The 20,220-nt window shown below is 37.4% G+C and overlaps 3 protein-coding genes across 3 annotated transcripts; 2 read left to right on the top strand and 1 right to left on the bottom strand.

The window, feature by feature from the left end:
• Positions 1-17,108: 17,108 nt before the first annotated feature.
• On the bottom strand, positions 17,109-17,471 carry LOC133179562 (uncharacterized). Its single transcript, XM_061314290.1, has one exon. It carries the CDS (start codon positions 17,469-17,471, stop codon positions 17,109-17,111), a length of 363 nt encoding a protein of 120 aa, XP_061170274.1.
• A 477-nt stretch (positions 17,472-17,948) lies between these two features.
• Positions 17,949-18,491, top strand: LOC133179561 (death-associated inhibitor of apoptosis 2-like). The gene has a single exon (XM_061314289.1). It carries the CDS (start codon positions 17,949-17,951, stop codon positions 18,489-18,491), a length of 543 nt encoding a protein of 180 aa, XP_061170273.1.
• A 727-nt stretch (positions 18,492-19,218) lies between these two features.
• LOC133179560 (uncharacterized) lies at positions 19,219-19,983 on the top strand. Its single transcript, XM_061314288.1, has one exon. The coding sequence runs from the start codon at positions 19,219-19,221 to the stop codon at positions 19,981-19,983; it is 765 nt and encodes a 254-aa protein (XP_061170272.1).
• The last annotated feature ends 237 nt before the right edge of the window (positions 19,984-20,220 follow it).

Raw genomic sequence — 20,220 nt, 5'->3', positions numbered from 1 at the left:
GCAGGCTCGCTCAATATGTCCCACCTTCCGACAAAAAGAACAAACAGTGTTTGTGTGTTGACACTGTGATGCTGGATGATCACCATCACAACGATAGCATGAAGGTTTCTGTATTGTTGGTCGTGCATGAGATTGAGCGTTTGTGTTTCTCAGTAGGTTTCTTGTTGAATTGACGTGGTTTAGGACGTGTGCTGATTTTGTTAACTGTCTCACTCTTTACCCCCTGTACTTCAGCTGCATCTCTAGCTGCCGTTTCCATAGCAACAGCAAGGTTGATTGCTTTCTCCAGGTCAAGGTCTTTCTCTGAGAGTAGCCTCTTTTGTATGGTTTCTTGGCGTAAACCAACCACTAGTCTGTCACGTAATGTGTCACTCAGGGCTGCCTCAAATTGACAATGTGTTGCCAGATTACGAAGCTCTGCTACGTAAGACAAAACCGACTCATCTGGGCGTTGATTGCGCTTATGAAATTGGAACCGCTCGGCAATCACCGAGGGTTTGGGGCTCAAATGCTCACGTAGTGCCTTCAAAAGGTCCTTTATGCCTTTGTCTGTAGCCTTAGCTGGGGCAATTAAGTTTTTCAAAAGTGTGTAGGTTTTTGGACCAATTAAACTTATCAAGGCAGGAACTTTGTGGTTATTATCAATGTCATTTGCGAGAAAAAATGCCTCTAATCTCTCCTCGTATGACTCCCATGATTCAACCGAGTCGTCAAATTGTTCTATTTTACCGATGTGTAGCATTGTAAACAAATGAAAGTAGGTCAATCACGTACTTACTCCTCGTCGCCAATTGTTACGTTTGTTGTAATGGCAAATAGATTCAGGATCTATCTGGTATTATGAATTAAACATGTCGTTGAGACAGTGCTGTATTAAAAACACGTGTTGTTTTTAACTCGTTTATTTAACTAACAGAGAAAATCAAAACATGCACAGAAGTATTATTTCCGGATTACTCAGTACGAACTAACATACACTACATAAGACAAAAAGCTGGGTGTATTTAGTTGCATAACTGTAATTCAATCAACAGGGTAACTTTTATTGGTTATTTATAATAGTTTTGTACACATTTTACATGTAGAAGAAAGTTGATATAGAAAATTCCATTTAAATTTTTGTTGAAAATATTGCATTATATATCGCAATACAGTAAAAAATATCGCAAAATATCGCAATACAAAAATTCTAGCCAGTACCTAGCCCTAGTGTGTATTTAATTTTAATTTTTGTATAAAAATCATTTAAATAATCGTGTATAGATTCCTAAATACTCCTATACATTGCAAAGGAACTGTAAAACCATTGTCAATTTATTTTGATAACATCACTTGAAGGCTTTTATATACATCTGTACCTAAATCGGTTTTGTGGTAAAAGTGTTGCAAAATAAAAAACTAATTATAGTAATTTTCTGTTTGACAGTCATTACATTTTTATTTCTTTAAAGTTGTGGAGCAATTCATCCTTGATTATTATACAGCAATGTCTTCAATTTCCCCTTTTATAATCCTTTCTATTTATATTTTAAAGAAGGGGATGACATTGCTTTATAGCTTTTCTCAGACAAAAGTGTAACATGAATGAATTTACTTTAAATCCCTATAACTAAATCTGGTCAAAATTGCAAGAACTCATAACATAAAGTTGAAAATCATTCATTTTAAATCAGATCTGCAATACAAGTAAGCAAATAAAAAAAGCATAACATTTAGAAATTGAAACATATCGGATATAAAACCAACAGTTTTTATGCACGGATCTAGATGGGGGGGGGGGCTGTCAGGGGTCCTCCCTCTGGAATTTGCAGAGTTTAAATGTATATACTAATCCAACTAAAATGACCTTGGACCCCCCCCCCCCCAAAAAAGTGAACCCGTGTTAAGTGGATATGAAAAGTCATACATATGATGCTTAAGTAGGATTGGATGGCTAACCCCCCCCCCCCCCCCCAACCCGCTAAATAGGATTTTCACATCTGGGGTTTAGGTTTTATCTGTTTTTTGTTTGTCAAGAAATTTCTTGGATTTTTTTTTTTGACTGGGATGGACCCCCTCTACCCATAATACATTCCCGGATCTGTGCCTGGTTTTTGTGGCGAGGACAGATGGCATAATTTTAACAATCAAGTGCATGTATTATTGCACAATATATATTCCAGAATGGGAAATATATTATTTATGAAGAGTAAAACAATTTTTAAAATAGTGGTAATTAATGTCTGAAGCTCCTTGAGATATGATTACATTATCCATTTATAAATGTAGTAAGGGATTAACAAACCTGAATTTGAAGTGTTTTCCATCTTTGTACAAATGCAGTCCGTCCAGTCACATGCCCAGCAAACAATCTACAAAAATCACTGTCACTCAAATCAAAATCTTCTAGGCGCAGTATTTTATCATGGCCATTCATCATAACCTTTAAAGTTTATTATGATACATCTTTAATCAATTTGTTTTAGAAGAAGATGTGAAATATTTTCTAGTAATGTTTTAAAACAGATAACTTTTCCTTCAAATTAGCATTAAACATACAAGCAAATCTATCAATTTATCTATTTCATGGAAATCCATGGGAATAAATTCAATAAATAATATTGAACAAATGAATAAAGAAAAAAATATTACCTTGACACATCCCGCATTGTTTGCAACACCTATATCCCAAATTTTTCCTACAATGTTTCCATTCTGTTTCATGAACAATGCATTATTTTTTCCTTTGGAAATGGACCACATTTTGTATCAGTACAAAATCTGTAATATCTTAGTAGAAAGCTGGCTACAGTTACTCTGAGTGTTCACGCCCCTAAAATCTTTTCAGCATCCAGTTTGTGATTGACATCTGATGTTTGTAGTATCAGAGATCAGGTTGCATGTAACACTTGTTACTTAGCTAGAAATGGGTGATTCTCTCACTGAAGCAGAGGAATATGAGTCTTCCTTAGATCATATTAACATTTATACTGACCATGCTGACAAATCATTACAGGAAATATCAAATTTTGAACATTCCTTTAATTCTGTGTCTCAAAATAATGCATCTGGTGATATATTCTCTTTTCGCGACGATACACCACCTGCTATTCGTGCGCCCACCGTTTGCGATGAAGATTTCTATGAATATTTCAGTGAACAAAGCAATAGCATTAGCAAGGAGGTTTCAATTATTTCATCTGATCTGCACACAAGTGGGAGTTCAACAGATTCACAACCGTTTGGAAATGTACACTTTACTGAACCCTTGATGACCAGTACTCCAAAGAAATCAAAAAGTAAGTCCTTCTTTTCAAAACCTTTCTTTTATTTAATATATATAAGTATCAATGTGAAAGAATGTACATTGTGGCATTAATCTTGCTCTTGTTAGAACTATATATACCACATCTTTCAGTCAAAGAGCTGGTTTCATAGAGAAATGCAATTTTTAATTAAATCAATGTGTTGGATAAATTTTGTATTTTAGAAATTGTGTTCTGGTGATAAAAGTAACCTATTAATTAAAGTTATAATGATTAATAATTGAGATTTTTGTTTCCCCAAAATACAGTTTGGACAGCATTCCTCCTAAAATATGTGAATAATTTTAGGGGGCAGTCACACACCCTGTCCATAATTTAAAAAAAAAATTTAGTCATGCATGGATATGAAGGGTAAAATTTGTAAAATGTGAATAGCACCAGGTGAATTTACAGTTATTATTTAATACAAGTTTTGGGAATTTTGTACAATCAACTTTTCACGATTGTACTTGATTTCAAGCAATCTATATCACAAGAGAAATGTTTTCCTAAAAATTGTCATATTCTACAATGCAGACCTCTCACGGTTAGATTAATACCAAAACCATTTTAAGACAATTTCTCTCAGACATTAGGTGGTTCTAGCTCTCTGGTATAAAGCTGGTTGACAGACTTGGGGGCTATACATGTACCTGTACATTTTTGCTGAAAACCCTGTATTTAATAAAAAAGAGGCAATTTATTGTAATCTATATATGCATGGCTTGTGAACAAATTTTTCTAATCAGGCCTGTGGTATGCTGGGGGTGCCATTTTATTTCTGAGAATTGACTTGCTGTTATAGCAATGTCAGTTTAGAATTATATTTTCAAAGAAAGGTTGCCCCACCACCTTAATCCTTTGTATCTCTACCCAAATAGTTAAGTTATTTTCCCTATACTCCCCTTTACCATTTAAGTTTTTTTTTCTTTGTCACCAAATTATTTATTTTTGCCCCCCCCCCTCCCCAAACAACAATCTTCCTCGCCCACTGTGAAAAAAAGATGCAATAAATTATCTGCTATTTTTATTTTACAAAAATAGCCTTTCAAGAAAATTTTATACTTAAAAAACATATTGAGACATGCACTCACTGCTGATTTTGCCACAGAAATTCTTTAAATTTATTTCAGCACCACTGGAATGTGAAGTGTTAAATTCTTGCATGGTGATCAATGATCACTATTTTTACTTGTAAATTAACAAAATCAATTAGAACTTTATGAAGGTATAAAGAAAATTTTCAGGATTCGATAACGTGATTATCGCTTAATTAGTTTAAAGCGGGGCGGGGGGAGGGTTAAGACTAAAATGTCTATATATGGAGGTTAATTAAAAGATAACAATGACTTAAATTCAAAATTTAGAAGCATCTTGGACCTTTAAGAGACCTCAAGGCAGCCCCAGACCTTCTGCCTGGCAGTGCCTATGAAAATACTTTGTATAGAACACCCCCACATCCTCCAAGGAAATACCTTGAGCCATCCATAAAACTTCAAGAGTACAGTTGACCTAAACATATTATAATAAATGTATAACGGGATGGCACTCAAAATAACGCTAAGATGTATAGACGGTACTGTGAACAATTAACCTAAAATTTACTGAACTTGAAACCAACTGATTTTAAATTAAATGATAGATTCCAGTAAATAATTAAAATACGTTTTAAATAACTTGAGATGGTGGTTTATTTTGGATTAATCTCTAATTAACAAATTAAATGAAATTTCATCAATGATAAAATTCAGCCAATAAAAATACAATACCGCAGTCGACTTAACTCTTAATTCCCCCAAAATATTTAACTTCATACTTCCCTAATTTATTAAAGACTCTAATAGATAACTATAGGCTTTAGCTTTCTTCAAGTTACTGTGTGGTAGTATAAAGAAAAAAAATCCCCATAGTTCTTAAAATTTTACCTACATCTTATCCCTGGAACAACCCAAAAATTTGGAATCCCCGTAGAATGCTTGCTCACTTATATACCCCTGGGGAACCATCCAAAGAAATTCTGCGCATTTTCTCCGATTTAGATTTAGACAGAACATAACCAAAGCGCAATTAACCCTTAGGCTAATCTTTGATATTCCAATAAGCGCGGTGCGAGGCTATCTATATCTGCAGTTTTGAGGAAGGGATCCTAAATTTAAAACGTTTAAACTTAACAGCAGGAACTGAACAATCTGAGGCTTTCAATCTCTGTTCTCCTTTTTTTTGGGGGGGGGGTGTTCTTGTTGAATTAATTCTGTAAGTTCACGGGACTGTGTTCGTAATTTGGAGGGATATATACAGAACATAAAGTAGTAGTTTTTCCAAGGGAAATGCGTATAGCTACCGCCTGAAGATTGGTTTTCAAAGATAGTACCGTTCACGGTAGCTCAGTCGGTAGAGCGCTCGCTCCGTGATCGGGAGGTCGTGAGTTCGAATCTCGGCCGCGACAGACCTAAGTCGATAAAAAAATAGGTAGCAACTGTTCCTTCGCCATGCGCTCGGCACTTTGGAGTGAAAGTTGCGGGTCTTTCGGATGAGACCTTAAAAACCGAGGCCCCGTGTCACGGCAGGCGTTGGCACGATAAAGATCCCTCACTGCTCAATGGCCCTGAGTGCCGAGTAAAGGTCAAAATTTGAAGCCCTTCACCGGTATATGGTGACGTCTCTATATGAGTGAAAAATTCTCGAATGCAACGTAAAACAATATACAATCAATCAATCAATCAATCAAAGATAGTTGGCTATGAATATATTTATTGTGGATTGCTATAGTAGAACCACCTGATGCTCTTTCAGTTTGAGCATAATGGTTGTACATACTATAATATTTGATATTTATTGTATCGGTTTCTTTCAAATGTGTCTCTTGTAAACATATGGCAACCGGGCAATGGTCCTGAATAAGTAAAGATAATTCAATAAAATTGACTCTAAAACCCCGACAATTCCATTGTATAATTGTAGGATGATTCATTTCTATTTATCATTAAGGGTTATAGGAGATATTCTCCCTTTATTTTTGGGGGGCGATGCACTACGGACTCGCGAGGAAGAATGGGATGGTGTAAAATCCATCTCCTCGAATACCCCAAATTTATTGTGTAGAGCAACGGGATCTTTTGCCCCTTTGGGCAGCCGATCACTCGATAGCTTCTGCGTATTTTTTGAGGGAGACTTATTTTGCCTCCCAGATTGTTTGGATGTACCTGCAGCTGCAGGCTTTGGTGCAGCCGAAGCTGCATCTTTTGGTGCAGTCGAAGCTGCAGGTTTTGGTGCAGCGATAGCTGCTGGGCCTGCAGATGCAGGTTTTGAAACTGAATTGCCTTTGTCATTAGATGACGCGGTAACTTTGGTTGTGGAGGTCTGTTGAACAAAGTCGTTCTCACAGACCTGTGTTGACATATCTCTCAATGAGGATGACTTTACAACTGTTGAATATGATGGTAAATTCGGTTTAGGAACGCTGTACATGTTTACAAGTTTTTTGGCCTCTGGGTAAGGTATACGTTTTTCGGCTTTAACTTTTTGTATTTCTTTTTCTTTTTTTCCAAATTAGACACTGTTTAGAAGACGCCATATGGTTTCCTTTGCAGTTTTTACATCTTGGGTCCTTCTGGCAACTCTTTCCGTCATGCCCCTCTTCACCACACCTGAAACAGGTATCAGAGCCTTTACAATTATTTTGTCCATGCCCAAATCGCTGGCACTTGAAACAACGCAGCGAATTTGGGACAAACATTTCAATTTTCATCTGGTACAACCCAACTTTGATGTTTGTTGGCAGTGTTGGCATGCCAAATGTAAGTAAGTAAGTATTTGTTGGCTCAACATTTTCATTATGTTTTTTTGTAAATCGTTTCACAGAGACCACTCCCTGGGATTCCAATTCAGATTGTATTTCTTGTTCTGGAATTCCATCCAGGTCATGATCCCTGTCAAACAAAATACCCTTGCTTTGATTAAGTCCACTATGGACTTTTCCAAGAACAGGAATATCAGCTAGTTTTTTCAATGCTAACAAAGATGTCGAATGTTGTTTTTTGGTGTCTTCAATGAGAAGAGCACCAGATTTCAATTTTTTCACTGATTTCGGTGTACCAATAATACCTTGTATCCCTTTTTGTATGACGAAAGGTGATACTTTTGTTAAAGGCTTTGAAAATTGATCAGATAGTTGTGCTTCAAGTGTGATGAAGCGAGGCCAGTGTTCCACAACCGAATTGATTTGTTCCTCATTAAATGAGATTTCTAGACCTGATGGGTAGCAACGTTTTTTGGAGGAAGCCATGGTTAGATAAAGTAGTTTCAGAATCCTTGCTCCCCGCCCGCCTCGGAGCGCCAACAAGGGCGATGTCAAATCAAACAGATATCCAGTAAGAACGACACCAAGAGGATACAAAGAAACTATACTCGAACAGAATATATCCGATTGACCCTAAGCCACCGCTTAATATGTATATCAACATGGAAACGTCGGCGTATTGGAAACTTGCAAAAGCAAGACAAGTTATTATAAAGGTATTGCAAATACATCAATACTAAGGCATGTTAGATAAAATCAGCTCGGCGTGACTAGCCGATTGATCTTGACCTCCCGTCTAGATGAATATGGGGCCAAAGTGGAGTGTTGGTCTATCAGGTGCATTACACCCAGCACCTGCAGACCTCAGCCACCAGGATCCCCTTCTCGACCAACACGGGTCGCAACCCACGGCCAACAGGTTGCCCCATTTAGTCGCCTCATACGACATGCAAGGGGGTGCCAGGGACCTTTTCTTATCACCCCGGGTCCCCACGGGGGGACAAATTTTGATCAGAAAAGCTCACTTGAGCCTTTGGCTCAGGTGAGCTAAAAGGGTCATCAGAGCTTATTATTGAGGGTGTACAACTTTAACTTATCGCAGGGGATTGGAATCATTTCAGGCATTTCGTAATAGATACTCCTTACCATTACTTTGGCCGCCTCCTGTAGATCAGCTTATCAACAATATGGCTCACCTCGCAGCTTCCCCTATGGCACATTCAACCGTACGATGCTATATTAGCGCCATTAGCTACGAACACCAAATACATTCCCAGACCGATACTACAAAAGAATTCATTGTTAAGAAAATGCTAGAGGGATTGGGCAGGTAGAAGCCCAGTAAAGACAATTGTTCCCAATTACATTTCCTTTGCTTAATCAAATAACAAAATTGTCTCCCATCAGTTTGTTGAAACTCATATGAAACAACATTGTTTACTCTGGCCTTTCACTTAGCATTTTTTGCCCTTCTTAGAATTAGTGAGTTCACAGTTTCAGCTAAAATCATTGGTGCTGGCTCTCGAGGACGTAAAGTTACAGTAAACTCAAATCGAGATACATATTAGGGGTTCAAAAATTGATCAACATGCAAAAGGATCTACCTTACACATTTCATTAAACCAAGAAACATGTACATTATTACACATTTCACTGCTACTTGTCAATTAGGCCTAACATTCCAGGTCCATTTTTTATTCACCTTGATGGTAAGCTTTTGACTTCAATGCTACAAAAAACTATTCAAATTATAGGCTTGGACACAAAATCATTTAAGTCTCATTCATTTAGAATTGGGTGTGCAACACACTTGTATGCATTGGTTGTGTCTGGAGATGATATAAAGATTAAAGGTAGATGAAAGTCCAATGCTGTTTAAACCTACAGAGTTGTAAAGATAGGGGGCGGGCAATTAGCAACATGTTTCTACTGTATATTAACAATATCCTAAGTTGTGCTCCCGTCGTGGTATGGATTATTGGATCATCTTTGATATATCATGCTTAAAATCACACATTCATCACTTTCGGTAGTGAGCATTTGAACCTAGAACAACACAACATCCATATCAGATGGATTGGTCAAAGAGGAATGATCTGGGAGCAGGTCGAACCAATGATTCAAAGTCTGGTTTCACAATAAGGGAGCCGACACGTCATAATGATTCATTGTGGAGGTAATAGTCTCGGTACCATGCCCCTGCGCCAAGTAAAGTTTATTAAATGACTCTATCTCGCCAAAATTCGCAGCGCTACCAACCATTACCCTTCTAAATGAGATTGTTAATGCAGAGTTTTTATGAACATTTCAATAAATTTAAAGAAATTCATTTTCACTTTTTCTACAGAAAAGCAAACAAATTTCAGAACTATTTCAGAATTATATACTGCTTTGGAAAATGGAATTGACTTCCAAGTGTATGAATGCAAAAAAATTATTCCCCAACACAGATGAAAAAAGTATCATCGACTGGTATATTTAGAGATGTTTCTTCCACATCCCTCCATGATGACCCCATGAAGTTAGGAGGTGGCAAAACGACGGAAAACAGAAAACACAATCGCGGAACTGAGTTTTCGGATTGGTGGAAAGAGGTACGAAAAAAGTGGTTCTACACCTGGTCGACAAAGGGATAGGGCCTCTCTCATACCAATTATTAATAAATATGTTGAAAAGGGTACAACCATCTTCTCAGATCAATGGTCAGCCTATTTCACATTGACAGAAGAAGGCTACAACTACCTAATTGTAAACCACAGCAAAGAATTTAAGAGCGACAGCAGATGTTGTACCAATACCATTGAGGGTTTTGTAGTCTTTAGCCAAATTAAAATTCAAAAAGATTAAGGGAAATGTGCCAAGCAAACTACGATGCATTCTGGATGAGTTCACGTACGGCTATCGGTATGGACACGGGAATGGCGATGTTTACCGTCGATTGATACATGATGTTGCTAAGCTACCTGCAGACCTCATTTCATAATTGCGCATTTCATCATTCACGTTATCAAGATACATAACTTCTAATTCAGAAATAACTACCAAAATCCGCTAAAAATTTCCCAAATATATTACAATCCTTTTTATAGTCGCCCGCGTGGCGCAGTGGTTAGAGCGTCTGCTCTAGAGTCGCGAAGTAAGGAGTTGATCCTTACATCGCAGATTCGAATCCCACTGTGGGACGTGGAGACCGGTCCTTCGGATGAGACCGTATAAACCGAGGTCCCGTGTCGCAGTAGGGGATGGCACGAAAAAGATCCCTCACTGCTCAAAGTACCGAGTATAGGACAAAATTTGCAGCTTTCCACCGGCAGGCAAGTGGTGGCGTCTCCATATGAGTGAAAAATTCTCGAGAGGGACGTTAAACAAGATACAACCAAAAAACAAATAAATGATTCAATTTATAGATCACGTGTAAATTTCAATGCGTTACATTTATTCTAAGAGACGTCACATACGTCACACATTGCCAGCATAAACCATTTATTTCCTCATTTTCAGGAATGTGTCGTCGCCGTTTTCTTCCAGGTCTACATTAATTACAGAATCCTCCAGATATTCAGCTTGTTTATCTGAATCTTGACAATATTTAGTACTACTACAATCTTGCGAGAAGAATCACCTTTTTTATCCAGATCAATTACTTAAATTTTTTCAACGTAACGAACACAATTCTGTTTAATAGATTCGGGTAAACTGACCATTTTTTAATTATCCAAGGGAATTTGTTTTCAAAACAATCAACTTTCGTCACAGCTGATTAAATCATGTAAAATATCACGTGATAAAACGCGTCGTTGGACAAAATGACCGCCTTTTACAGTGTAATTAATACACAGGTGGCTGTTTATCCCAGTACAAATAAAACAACAAGGTACAAGAGTATTGCTAGAATATTTAAAATTTTAAATTGATATTCAATATCCTGTTACATAGTAAGGCTCTAGATATATCAGTCACATTATTCATTATTAAAATAAATAGTTTAGCTAAAGTTCTTCAAAAAGATATGCTTGACAGTTTGTATGTTGATGACTTTGTCCTTTGTTACAAATCCAAAAAAAAATGAAGTCCATTGGGCGGAAGTTACAGTCTGGTCTAAACAAAATTCAAAATTGGGCTGATAAGAATTGTTTTAAATTTTCAGAAACAAAACTGCATATGTGCATTTCTGTTCCAAACGGAAAGTCCACGACGATCCGCATTTGCAATTAGATGGCGATCGCATAAAAGTACTTAAAGAAATAAAAGTTTTACGTGTCATACTTGATAGTTGTCTTTCATCCCACACATTAAAATGCTGAAAGAAAAATGTACAAAAGATATAGATATAATTAAAGTTATTGCAAACACTAATATTGCAAACACTACATGGGGAACAGATAAAAATACGCTTCTTAAACTCTATCGCTCTCTAGTCAGGTCAAAATAAGACTATGGTTGTATTGTGTATGGATCGGCAAGGACCTCTTACTAGAAAGCGCTTGATGCAATCCACCATCAAGGTCTTGGACTGTGCTTAAGGGCTTTCCGAACTTCCCCTGTAGACAGTTTATATGTTGAAGTAAACGAACCACCTCTCGACTTAAGACGAATTAGGCTAACTTTATAATATTAAATAAATTTCAAAACAAATACTGATAACCCTGAAATTGACTGCGTTTCATCCGGAACATGAAGAGTTATAAAATAAAAAGAAAGAATGCATTAAATCAATTGGTTTAAGATATAAAAGCAATATTAAAGATTCAGACTTACCGTTGGATATTGTTAAACCCAATACACATTCTGAAATACCATCATGGTAATTAATTAAACCAGATATAAATACTTACAAGAATTCACCAAGTCTAAAAACGAATTCCATCGTTTTCAAGCACAAATCAGTAGAAATTAAACAATTTAAACATTCGACAATTAAAATTTATAAAGATGGTTAGACAAAAAAGACAAAAACAAAGTTGCTGCTGCTGCAGTAGTTATAAATGACGTCCGGATGAAGGAACGATTTTTACAGCAGAAGCAAAGGCAATACCACTTGCATTGATATATATTTAATTATAGTTTTTTTAAAAATATTTTTTTCAGACTCGTTCGCCTGCTTACAATCCATAAACAATACACTGATCCCCCATATATTTTGGATATATTTATCAAGTACTATCACTTCATTAAAGAAGGTAAAATTATTGAATTTTGTTAGATCCCAAGTCATACTGGTATCCGCGGAAACACGAAGGCTGATAGTGCCGCAAAAAATGCACTACAGTATGAAACTGTACATTTTAAATTCCTTAAACTGGTCTGAAATATTTAGTTAAAACCTTAATTCTCTTTGGCAAATATTTTGGGGGTTTTGTGATAATAGTACGTAGTTATGCAATACAAAACAAAGTTAACCAGTGTAATGTGTGCCGAATACACAAATCTATTTTTAGCTCGCTGTGACACACTTACAACAATACACCAGTCGAAACGAATTAAAACTTTAACAAATTTTAATTGTAAAAACAAATAATTTCGAATAGTAAACAAACATAGTTACAATGAAAGTACACAATACAGACAGAATTTACTCAACTGTTCATCAGTGTTCATCTATAAGTCCTCTATACATGAATTAGACATCGATCGCTACACACGGTGGGGGTAATACATCTGCACTTCTACGGTTAGCCCAGGCCGAATTACGAAGTACGTCCAGTACCGTCCACCATTTCAATCCCGAATCGCTGAATCAACCTCAACTGGTGACATCAAACATAAAACAGTAAAACAGTGCAAGAGTTTTATTAATAGCTTTATGCAATACAAAACTGAAACGCCAGGACGAAGAGTCATTATGTCAACAATACGCATTGGACATTCAAGGTTTACTCATTATGTCAACAATACGCATTGGACATTCAAGGTTTACTCATTATGTCAACAATACGCATTGGACATTCAAGGTTTACTCATTCATATTTACTAAACGGGGAACATCAACTGAATGCATATCTTGTGACTGTGCAATGACTATAAACCATATTCTTTTAGAATGTTATGATTCTGCCTGTTCGAAATAGATTTTTAATTATGAGCTTTTAATGCATGACCTTTTTATACAAATACAAATACAATGAAATATATGGAGATAATGAACAGTATTCAAGCTCAAAGGTCCATTAATCAATACAAAATAGTAGCAGAGCAAACACAGACCTCCAAACATCAGAGGTGGGATCAGGTGCCATGGAGGAGTGAGCATCCCCTACCGACCGGTCACAACCGCCGTGTGCTCCCTGTCATGATCGGGAAATAACGGAAAAATCCGTCGACAATTCAGTGTGTAAATAATGGCCTAACAATTAGTGTGAAAAACGTCAGTCAGCATTTGACTCAATGATAAATTGTATTTGCTGACAAGGTCATTGTATCGACCATAGAACTTACGAAATGATGACTTTAAACGAGACAGCTGATATTCTTGTTTCATAAACTTATTTGTCAATAATTTACCTCGTTTTAGAAATTGTACATACGTAGAGCATGCTCTTGCGTATCGAATCAACTGAGAGATATATATCCCGTATGCAGGTGATGAAGGTATATTGCTGCACAAGTAAGGGAAGTTGACGATTGAAAAGTTAGTCATCACGTTTATCATAAAGCTTGGTTGTTAGATTACCATTAACGTCTTTTTCAAGTAAAATATCCAAAAATGAAACAGATGTGTCAGACTCTGTGGTATCTTTTATCTCAAGTTCACAAGGATATATCGTATCGACATAAGAATGGAAATAGCCATTGTTAATTGACAATACGTCGTCGATATATCTAAATGTCGAGTTGAAGGCCACAGCAAGTGTTTTCTTCTTTTCACGTACAAGATTTCGGACAAATTCTGCTTCATATGAATACAAAAAAGGTCTGCTAATAACGGGGTGCAATTGGTACCCATGGGAATTCCAATAGATTGTTGGAAGACCTGGTCTCCAAAAACCACATAGATATTGTCAATCAGAAACTCAAGCATCTTTTTAATGTCAACTTCAGAGTACTTGTGTAAACAATCAGAATGTTTTTTAACAAAATAATTTTGCAAATGACCAATGACAAGGTAAGTATATTTACGAGTTCCATTTTTATTGAAAAAGCAGCTGTCAATGATATCAAAAAGCCTGGACTTTAATTTATCGTGGGGAATGGTTGTGTACAAAGTTGAAAAGTCGTAAGTTTTTAAGCTGTTGATTTTGGTAAAATCTTGTGATTTCAAATTTTTCAAAAGTTCCTTGGAATTTTTAAGTATCCACATCTGATTTACACCACTTCTCGAATATATTGTTGCACAGTACTCTTGAAGTTTCTCCTTCACCACTGTTAATATCTTAGTGAGGAGTAAAGATAGAGGCTTGGTTGAACATTTACTGGAACCCGCTATGTATCTTTGTTTGTAAGGATTGTTTATGAAGTTTCGGAATCCAATCTAAATATGGTAATTCAAATTCATTTTGGTTGTTTGGAATATTAAAAATATTCAAAACTGACATATGATTTTGAAGAATTTCTTCCTTAGAAAGAGAACTATGAGTATAAGTTGGGTTACCACTTGTAGAATTAAATCCAAATTCCTCTAAAATACATTTAATATAATGAGCCTTACAAACAAAGACAATGTTGTTACCTGCTTTGTCAGCAGGGACCAGTACGTACTGATCATGTAATCTATCTAATTCTTTTTTCACTTCTGGATTATTGAATACAGAAGGATAGATGGTTTTCATATTGCCTCTCAATCTTTTAATGCGCGATTTTAACATACATCTGATACACTTAATCCATTCTGACAAAGTATCAAGGTCTTCTTTTTCATGTCTGGTCCATCGCCTGGCGTAGTCATAGTACAATTTTACAATACTCGCAAGAAACTGATTTTTACAGTAAGATCCAGATAAATATATTTGAAATAGCAAATTTTTGTGATTGTAAATTTAACTGTATATATATTTTTAAATTTAAAGTCCTAAGAATGGGACATTAAATGGGGCCCCGTGTCAAGGATAACAACCCCCTTGGCACGTAAAAGATCGTTTCTCTGGAGTTCGAAAAAGAGGAGGCTCACTGGGGGCCACCAGAGAGATTCAGAAAATTATTTACATTAATTATTAGCTTTAATTTTGATAACAATATGCATAAAATAATTTAAAAGGAGGAGGACGTTAGTGACCTGATACAGCCGAAGAGGTGCAGCAGTAGTATGACCGACACCTGAGGGGAGTATACAATGGGGGTATTGTGTAAGAGAACAATGGGGAGAACAATGGAGGGGACAATGGAGACCCAGATGACCTTGTCCGACTTATGGTTGAGTGCCCTTGAACAATGGTGTACCCTTGACCTAGAAAGGGTAGAGTACAACTGAACAATGGGGTATAGAAAAAAGGGAACAATGGAGAGTGGGGGAAACCCAGTGACGTCAATAAAGTGAACAATGGGGTTGTATCTAATGTCAACAAGGGAATTTCCATGGACGACTGTAAACAATAAGTCATTGTAATGGTAAATGAAAGGAGATAATGGGGCGTGAGGATTCAAGAGAAAAAAAAAGAGACAAATACATTGGAATTCTTTTGTTTAACTCCGGACTGATTTTCCTGTTGTGACCATGACCTACTTATTCATTTCTCAATAAAAGGAGATGAGAAAAAGAAATGATGATCATACTTTCGTCGAGAACACATCTGAGCACAAGTATTTTCTTAACACAATGTCAACGATAAAATACGAAATTAAGATTGCAGGAGAATACACGGGTTTTGAGACTTTCTTGAGAAGGGGAGCGGCTGTCAAAAAACTCGTCGATGGTTATATTGCAAATAACATGAATTCTACCTCCTGTGACTACTGTAAGAAACATTACGTTTTGAGAAGCAAACTCGTACACGAGAAACACTGTCTCGTCAGACTGGCTATGGAAGCTAAAACGGATGTCAGGAAGATGACGACATTCTGTCTGCGTGCAAACGACATCGAAGACGATTCGCTTAAGGAGGAAATCTTAAGTATTCCAGAAGTTCTGAAAATAACCATGGCTGATCGTATTCCCTTCGATGATATGGAACAAGCTTACTACGAATCACTTTGGGAAGATTACTATTATGGCAGAATGGAATTTTTGTGGCCGGACGGAGTTTGGCGGAAAGAAGAACCTATGTGAATTCAAGCTGTAGGGACAGTCATAAAAAAACATTTTTTTATAGGTTAAATCATGTCATCATTTTGTTCATTATATTTCAAACACTTGTCAATAAATGTCATTTGAAAACGTTACGAATGTTTTGTTTTATATTCTTAAAAAAGGATAGGGGCATCTGTACATGGAATCGTGTGTTGTTTCAAGGAACAACTATGATGACATTCTTGTCAGAGGTATTTGCAAAGTTCTTGAGGAGAAAAAAAATAAACACTCCAATCTCCTCCGAATTTGTCGTGAAAGTCCATGGGGACTTGACTGTCAAACAATTCACTTGGTGACAAATGGCATCTACATCAGTAAGAGTTAAGATGTTTTCCAGACACGTGACAAACACTCATGATGAATATTTTGAAGTCCCCAGTCTGTTTCCGACTGTACAAATTCCTTTACAAACAGTTCTTATATCAGACACGTTTTTTTATCACGTGACCAAAAAAAAAAAAAAAGAAAAGACAAAAACAAAATGAAATATAATACAGATTTTATTCCCTCACGGTCTATGGTAACTAACATTTTCTCTTAAAAAATATCAATGACATTGAAAAAAAAATGTCCGAGAAATGATATGTATACTTTTTTTTAAGTGTTCATAAATATATTAACAGTCTTTCACAGTTTTTGTACAATTCTCAGGGTTTTTTCACCACTTGTAGAATTCATCGGGATTACAGGCTTCACATTGTAACATTCCCAATTGATTATGATGATCGTCCCGTTCATGACAAGGGATGACCTGCTCCAGCTCTGGTAAGATCTTTTTGATGTCACCTATATGTTTTTTCAAGTTTTAGTATTCCAGTGGTCTAAGACAGAGCCCCTTTTTAGTAGGGACGAGACCGGATTCACAGGAGGGTTTCCAATACTGTCGAACGTCGATGCAGGGATTGTCCTTCTTGACTGTGACGTAGACATTAAATCCAAGGTGCCATTTTCCATCGACATTTTCTTTTAAAGTTGCTTCAATCAGATCCAAGGTGTCGATCAGTGTTTTAAATGAGAGCAGTTTCAAACTGATGCCCTTTTTGGTGGGTTTCAGAAATGGCTGATGAATTTCCCATTCCCTCAAATCAACTCTGAGTTCTTCTTTCCACGTTTGGACTTTGACATAACGTCCATTTTCCAGTGCCACGGAAAAGCGAGGAGTAGACATGTTTTTCGTTTGGTGATCAAAATTAAAAATGAGAAAATGTCGATGGTGTGACTTTTATACTGGAAGTGAGAGCTACGTCATGGAAAATTCCTCGACGTCAATGGACATTTATTTGATAACAATGAAAGAAGAATGAGGGTAATGAGGCGGGGAAATGGAAAAATACAGAGAATACCAAAGAATACAACGGAAAACCCATGACGTCATACACATTGTCATTGAGACACAGAAATGGAAAAGTACAGAGTTATTGAATAACGAATAATAAAATGGAAAAACCCATGACGTCAAACTCCTTTGTCATTAAGAAACACACGGATAATGAAAATGACAAAAATAGACATGACCTCGATTTTCTTTAGAAAGATTACAATAGGAGAGAGACAATAAAGAAACGCACGAATAAGTTGTAGACGTATAAATAGAGAAGTTCTTTTTTCGAATCGTCATTTCACGTCTGCTACTCGACTGATCAAGATGACTTCCACGTTAGATGGAATTCCCAACCTGATAGAAACGGACTCTGCTGCCAATTTTGCTTGGGGCAACACGTCCTCTTTAGAATGTGAACCCTCTGACTCTTGGGAGGCAGATAGCAATGCTAATTTTGCCTGGGGTTATCCAGATTCCTCCTCATCCAAGAAGAAATCAGAGGAGTACGTCACGATACAAATGCCAGTGAAAAACATCCCTCCACCACCTCTACCTAAAAAGGAGGTTTCTGTCTGGAAGTACCCAGAATACGTCAACTTTTCCGAGCGTTATGCCAGTTTTGGGGATTGGCCAAAATATCTGAAGGGACCCAACAAAAAAGACCTGGCACGTTCTGGATTCATCTACACCAAGATCGGAGACAGAGTCACTTGTTTCTCCTGTGGCATGACCCTGAAAAACTGGGAACCTCTGGACGATGCTTACAAAGAACACCTTCGTTGGTCCAAGAACTGTACCTACGCCCGGATGGTAACAGATGGAAAATACGATGACTGGAGAAAGAGATCTTACAATGTTCGTCAGTAAATAAAATGTGAAGGTCTCTTGTTGTTAAAATGTGCTCCTTTGAAAGCTTACACTGAACATTTATTATCATGGACTTTTGCCTGCCGAGAATCCGAAACAACAGATCTAGGACACGTATAGCACGTGCTCCGAGTCGTATGGACATAGATTGAACGTAGTAGTGAGGCAAGCATATGTACATGTATAAAAGTGTGTGACATTCATGTTTTTTGTCCTATTTGAAATCACGTGCTTTATGACGTTCCAATAAAAATAAAGAACTTTTTGTTTCTTTGTTTCTTTATCTCTGAGAGAAGGTATAAAAAGGTCTGTTATAAGGGAAGTCATGTCATTCATACGTCAGTCGTCAACAAGAAGTGACTCATGGAAGAGTACTTAAAAAAAATCTGGTACGATCCTCGTCATGCCGGGTCCTTTGCGGGACCCTCCAAATTATATCAAGTGGTGAAACGAGAGGGTAAATACGACATAGGCATGAAAAAAATAAAAAAATTCCTACAAAACCAAGATGCCTATTCACTTCAAAAGAAAGTGCGTCGACGAGGCTTCAAGAGGAGAAGAGTCATCGTCCAGGGCATAGATTATCAGTGGGAAGCCGATCTCGCTGACGTCCAGAATCTGTCAGAGTACAACAACGGCATTAAATTCCTTCTGGTGATCGTGGACGTCTTTTCTCGCATGCTTTGGGTCAGACCTTTAAAAGATAGAAAAGTTAAAACCGTTATCGATGCATTCAAAGACGTATTCAGAGGACCGAGACACCCCCAAAGCCATCCGCACCGACAAAGGTTCGGAATTTTATAACCGTTACCTCCAACAGTATCTGAAAGAGCAAGGAATAAAAATATTTTATGCCCTCAACGAAACCAAAGCCAACTTTGCCGAAAGATACATTCAGACCTTAAAGAAACGATTACATCGTTACTTTACCCACGTTCAGAAATACAAGTACCTCGACATCTTACAAGACGTAGTCCGTTCCATCAACCACACTCCCAATAGGTCGCTAAATGGACGCACGCCGGCTTCGGTCAACAAAGAGAATGAAGAAGAAGTGAGACTCGATGCTTACCTAGCTCGACGCCGAAAAGACACTGCAACACCGAGGGTTAAGAAATCCTTTTCGTCAAAGAAGCGCAAAGCCTATACGTTTAAAGTGGGTGATCAAGTTCGAATTACGCATCTGAGACGAGCGTTTCAGCGCGATTACGATCAGACGTACACGGAAGAAATTTTCGTCGTCAGAGAGCGTTTTATCTCACAGGGCCTCCCCATCTACAAGTTAAAAGACATGATGGACGATCCGATTCAGGGTACGTTTTATGCCAGTGAGCTCCAGAAAGTGTCTAAAGACGAACAGACCATCTGGAGGATCGAGAAGGTCCTACGGAAACGCAAAGTTCGCGGCCAAGAAGAGGTTCTGGTGCGATGGTTGGGATGGCCCAAGAAATTTGACAGCTGGACTCCACGATCCGATATAAAAGAGACGTAACGCGTTCAAATACCTTCATTCATCGGAAAGATGTCGATGCGTATGGTCCTCAAGTCTACGGACAGTCCCTCCGTCTACGGTGATAATCAACCGTGCGACTTCAGAGTACGTCTACCCCGTCCCTTACCCTTAACGGGGGACTGGACGGTAGAACTGACGGAATTTCGCAACCTCAACGTTAAGCCGACCTCCGACCAAGAAATCTTTGTCTACTGTTCTGTCTGCGACGAAAGCATC

Source organism: Saccostrea echinata, unplaced genomic scaffold, assembly GCF_033153115.1.
Source record: "Saccostrea echinata isolate AGI-Se365-2 ecotype Australia unplaced genomic scaffold, CSIRO_AGI_Sech_v1 ptg000005l, whole genome shotgun sequence".
NCBI lineage: Eukaryota > Metazoa > Mollusca > Bivalvia > Ostreida > Ostreidae > Saccostrea > Saccostrea echinata.
Note: the sequence above shows the minus strand (reverse complement) of the source record. Positions and strands in the feature narration are given on the sequence as shown.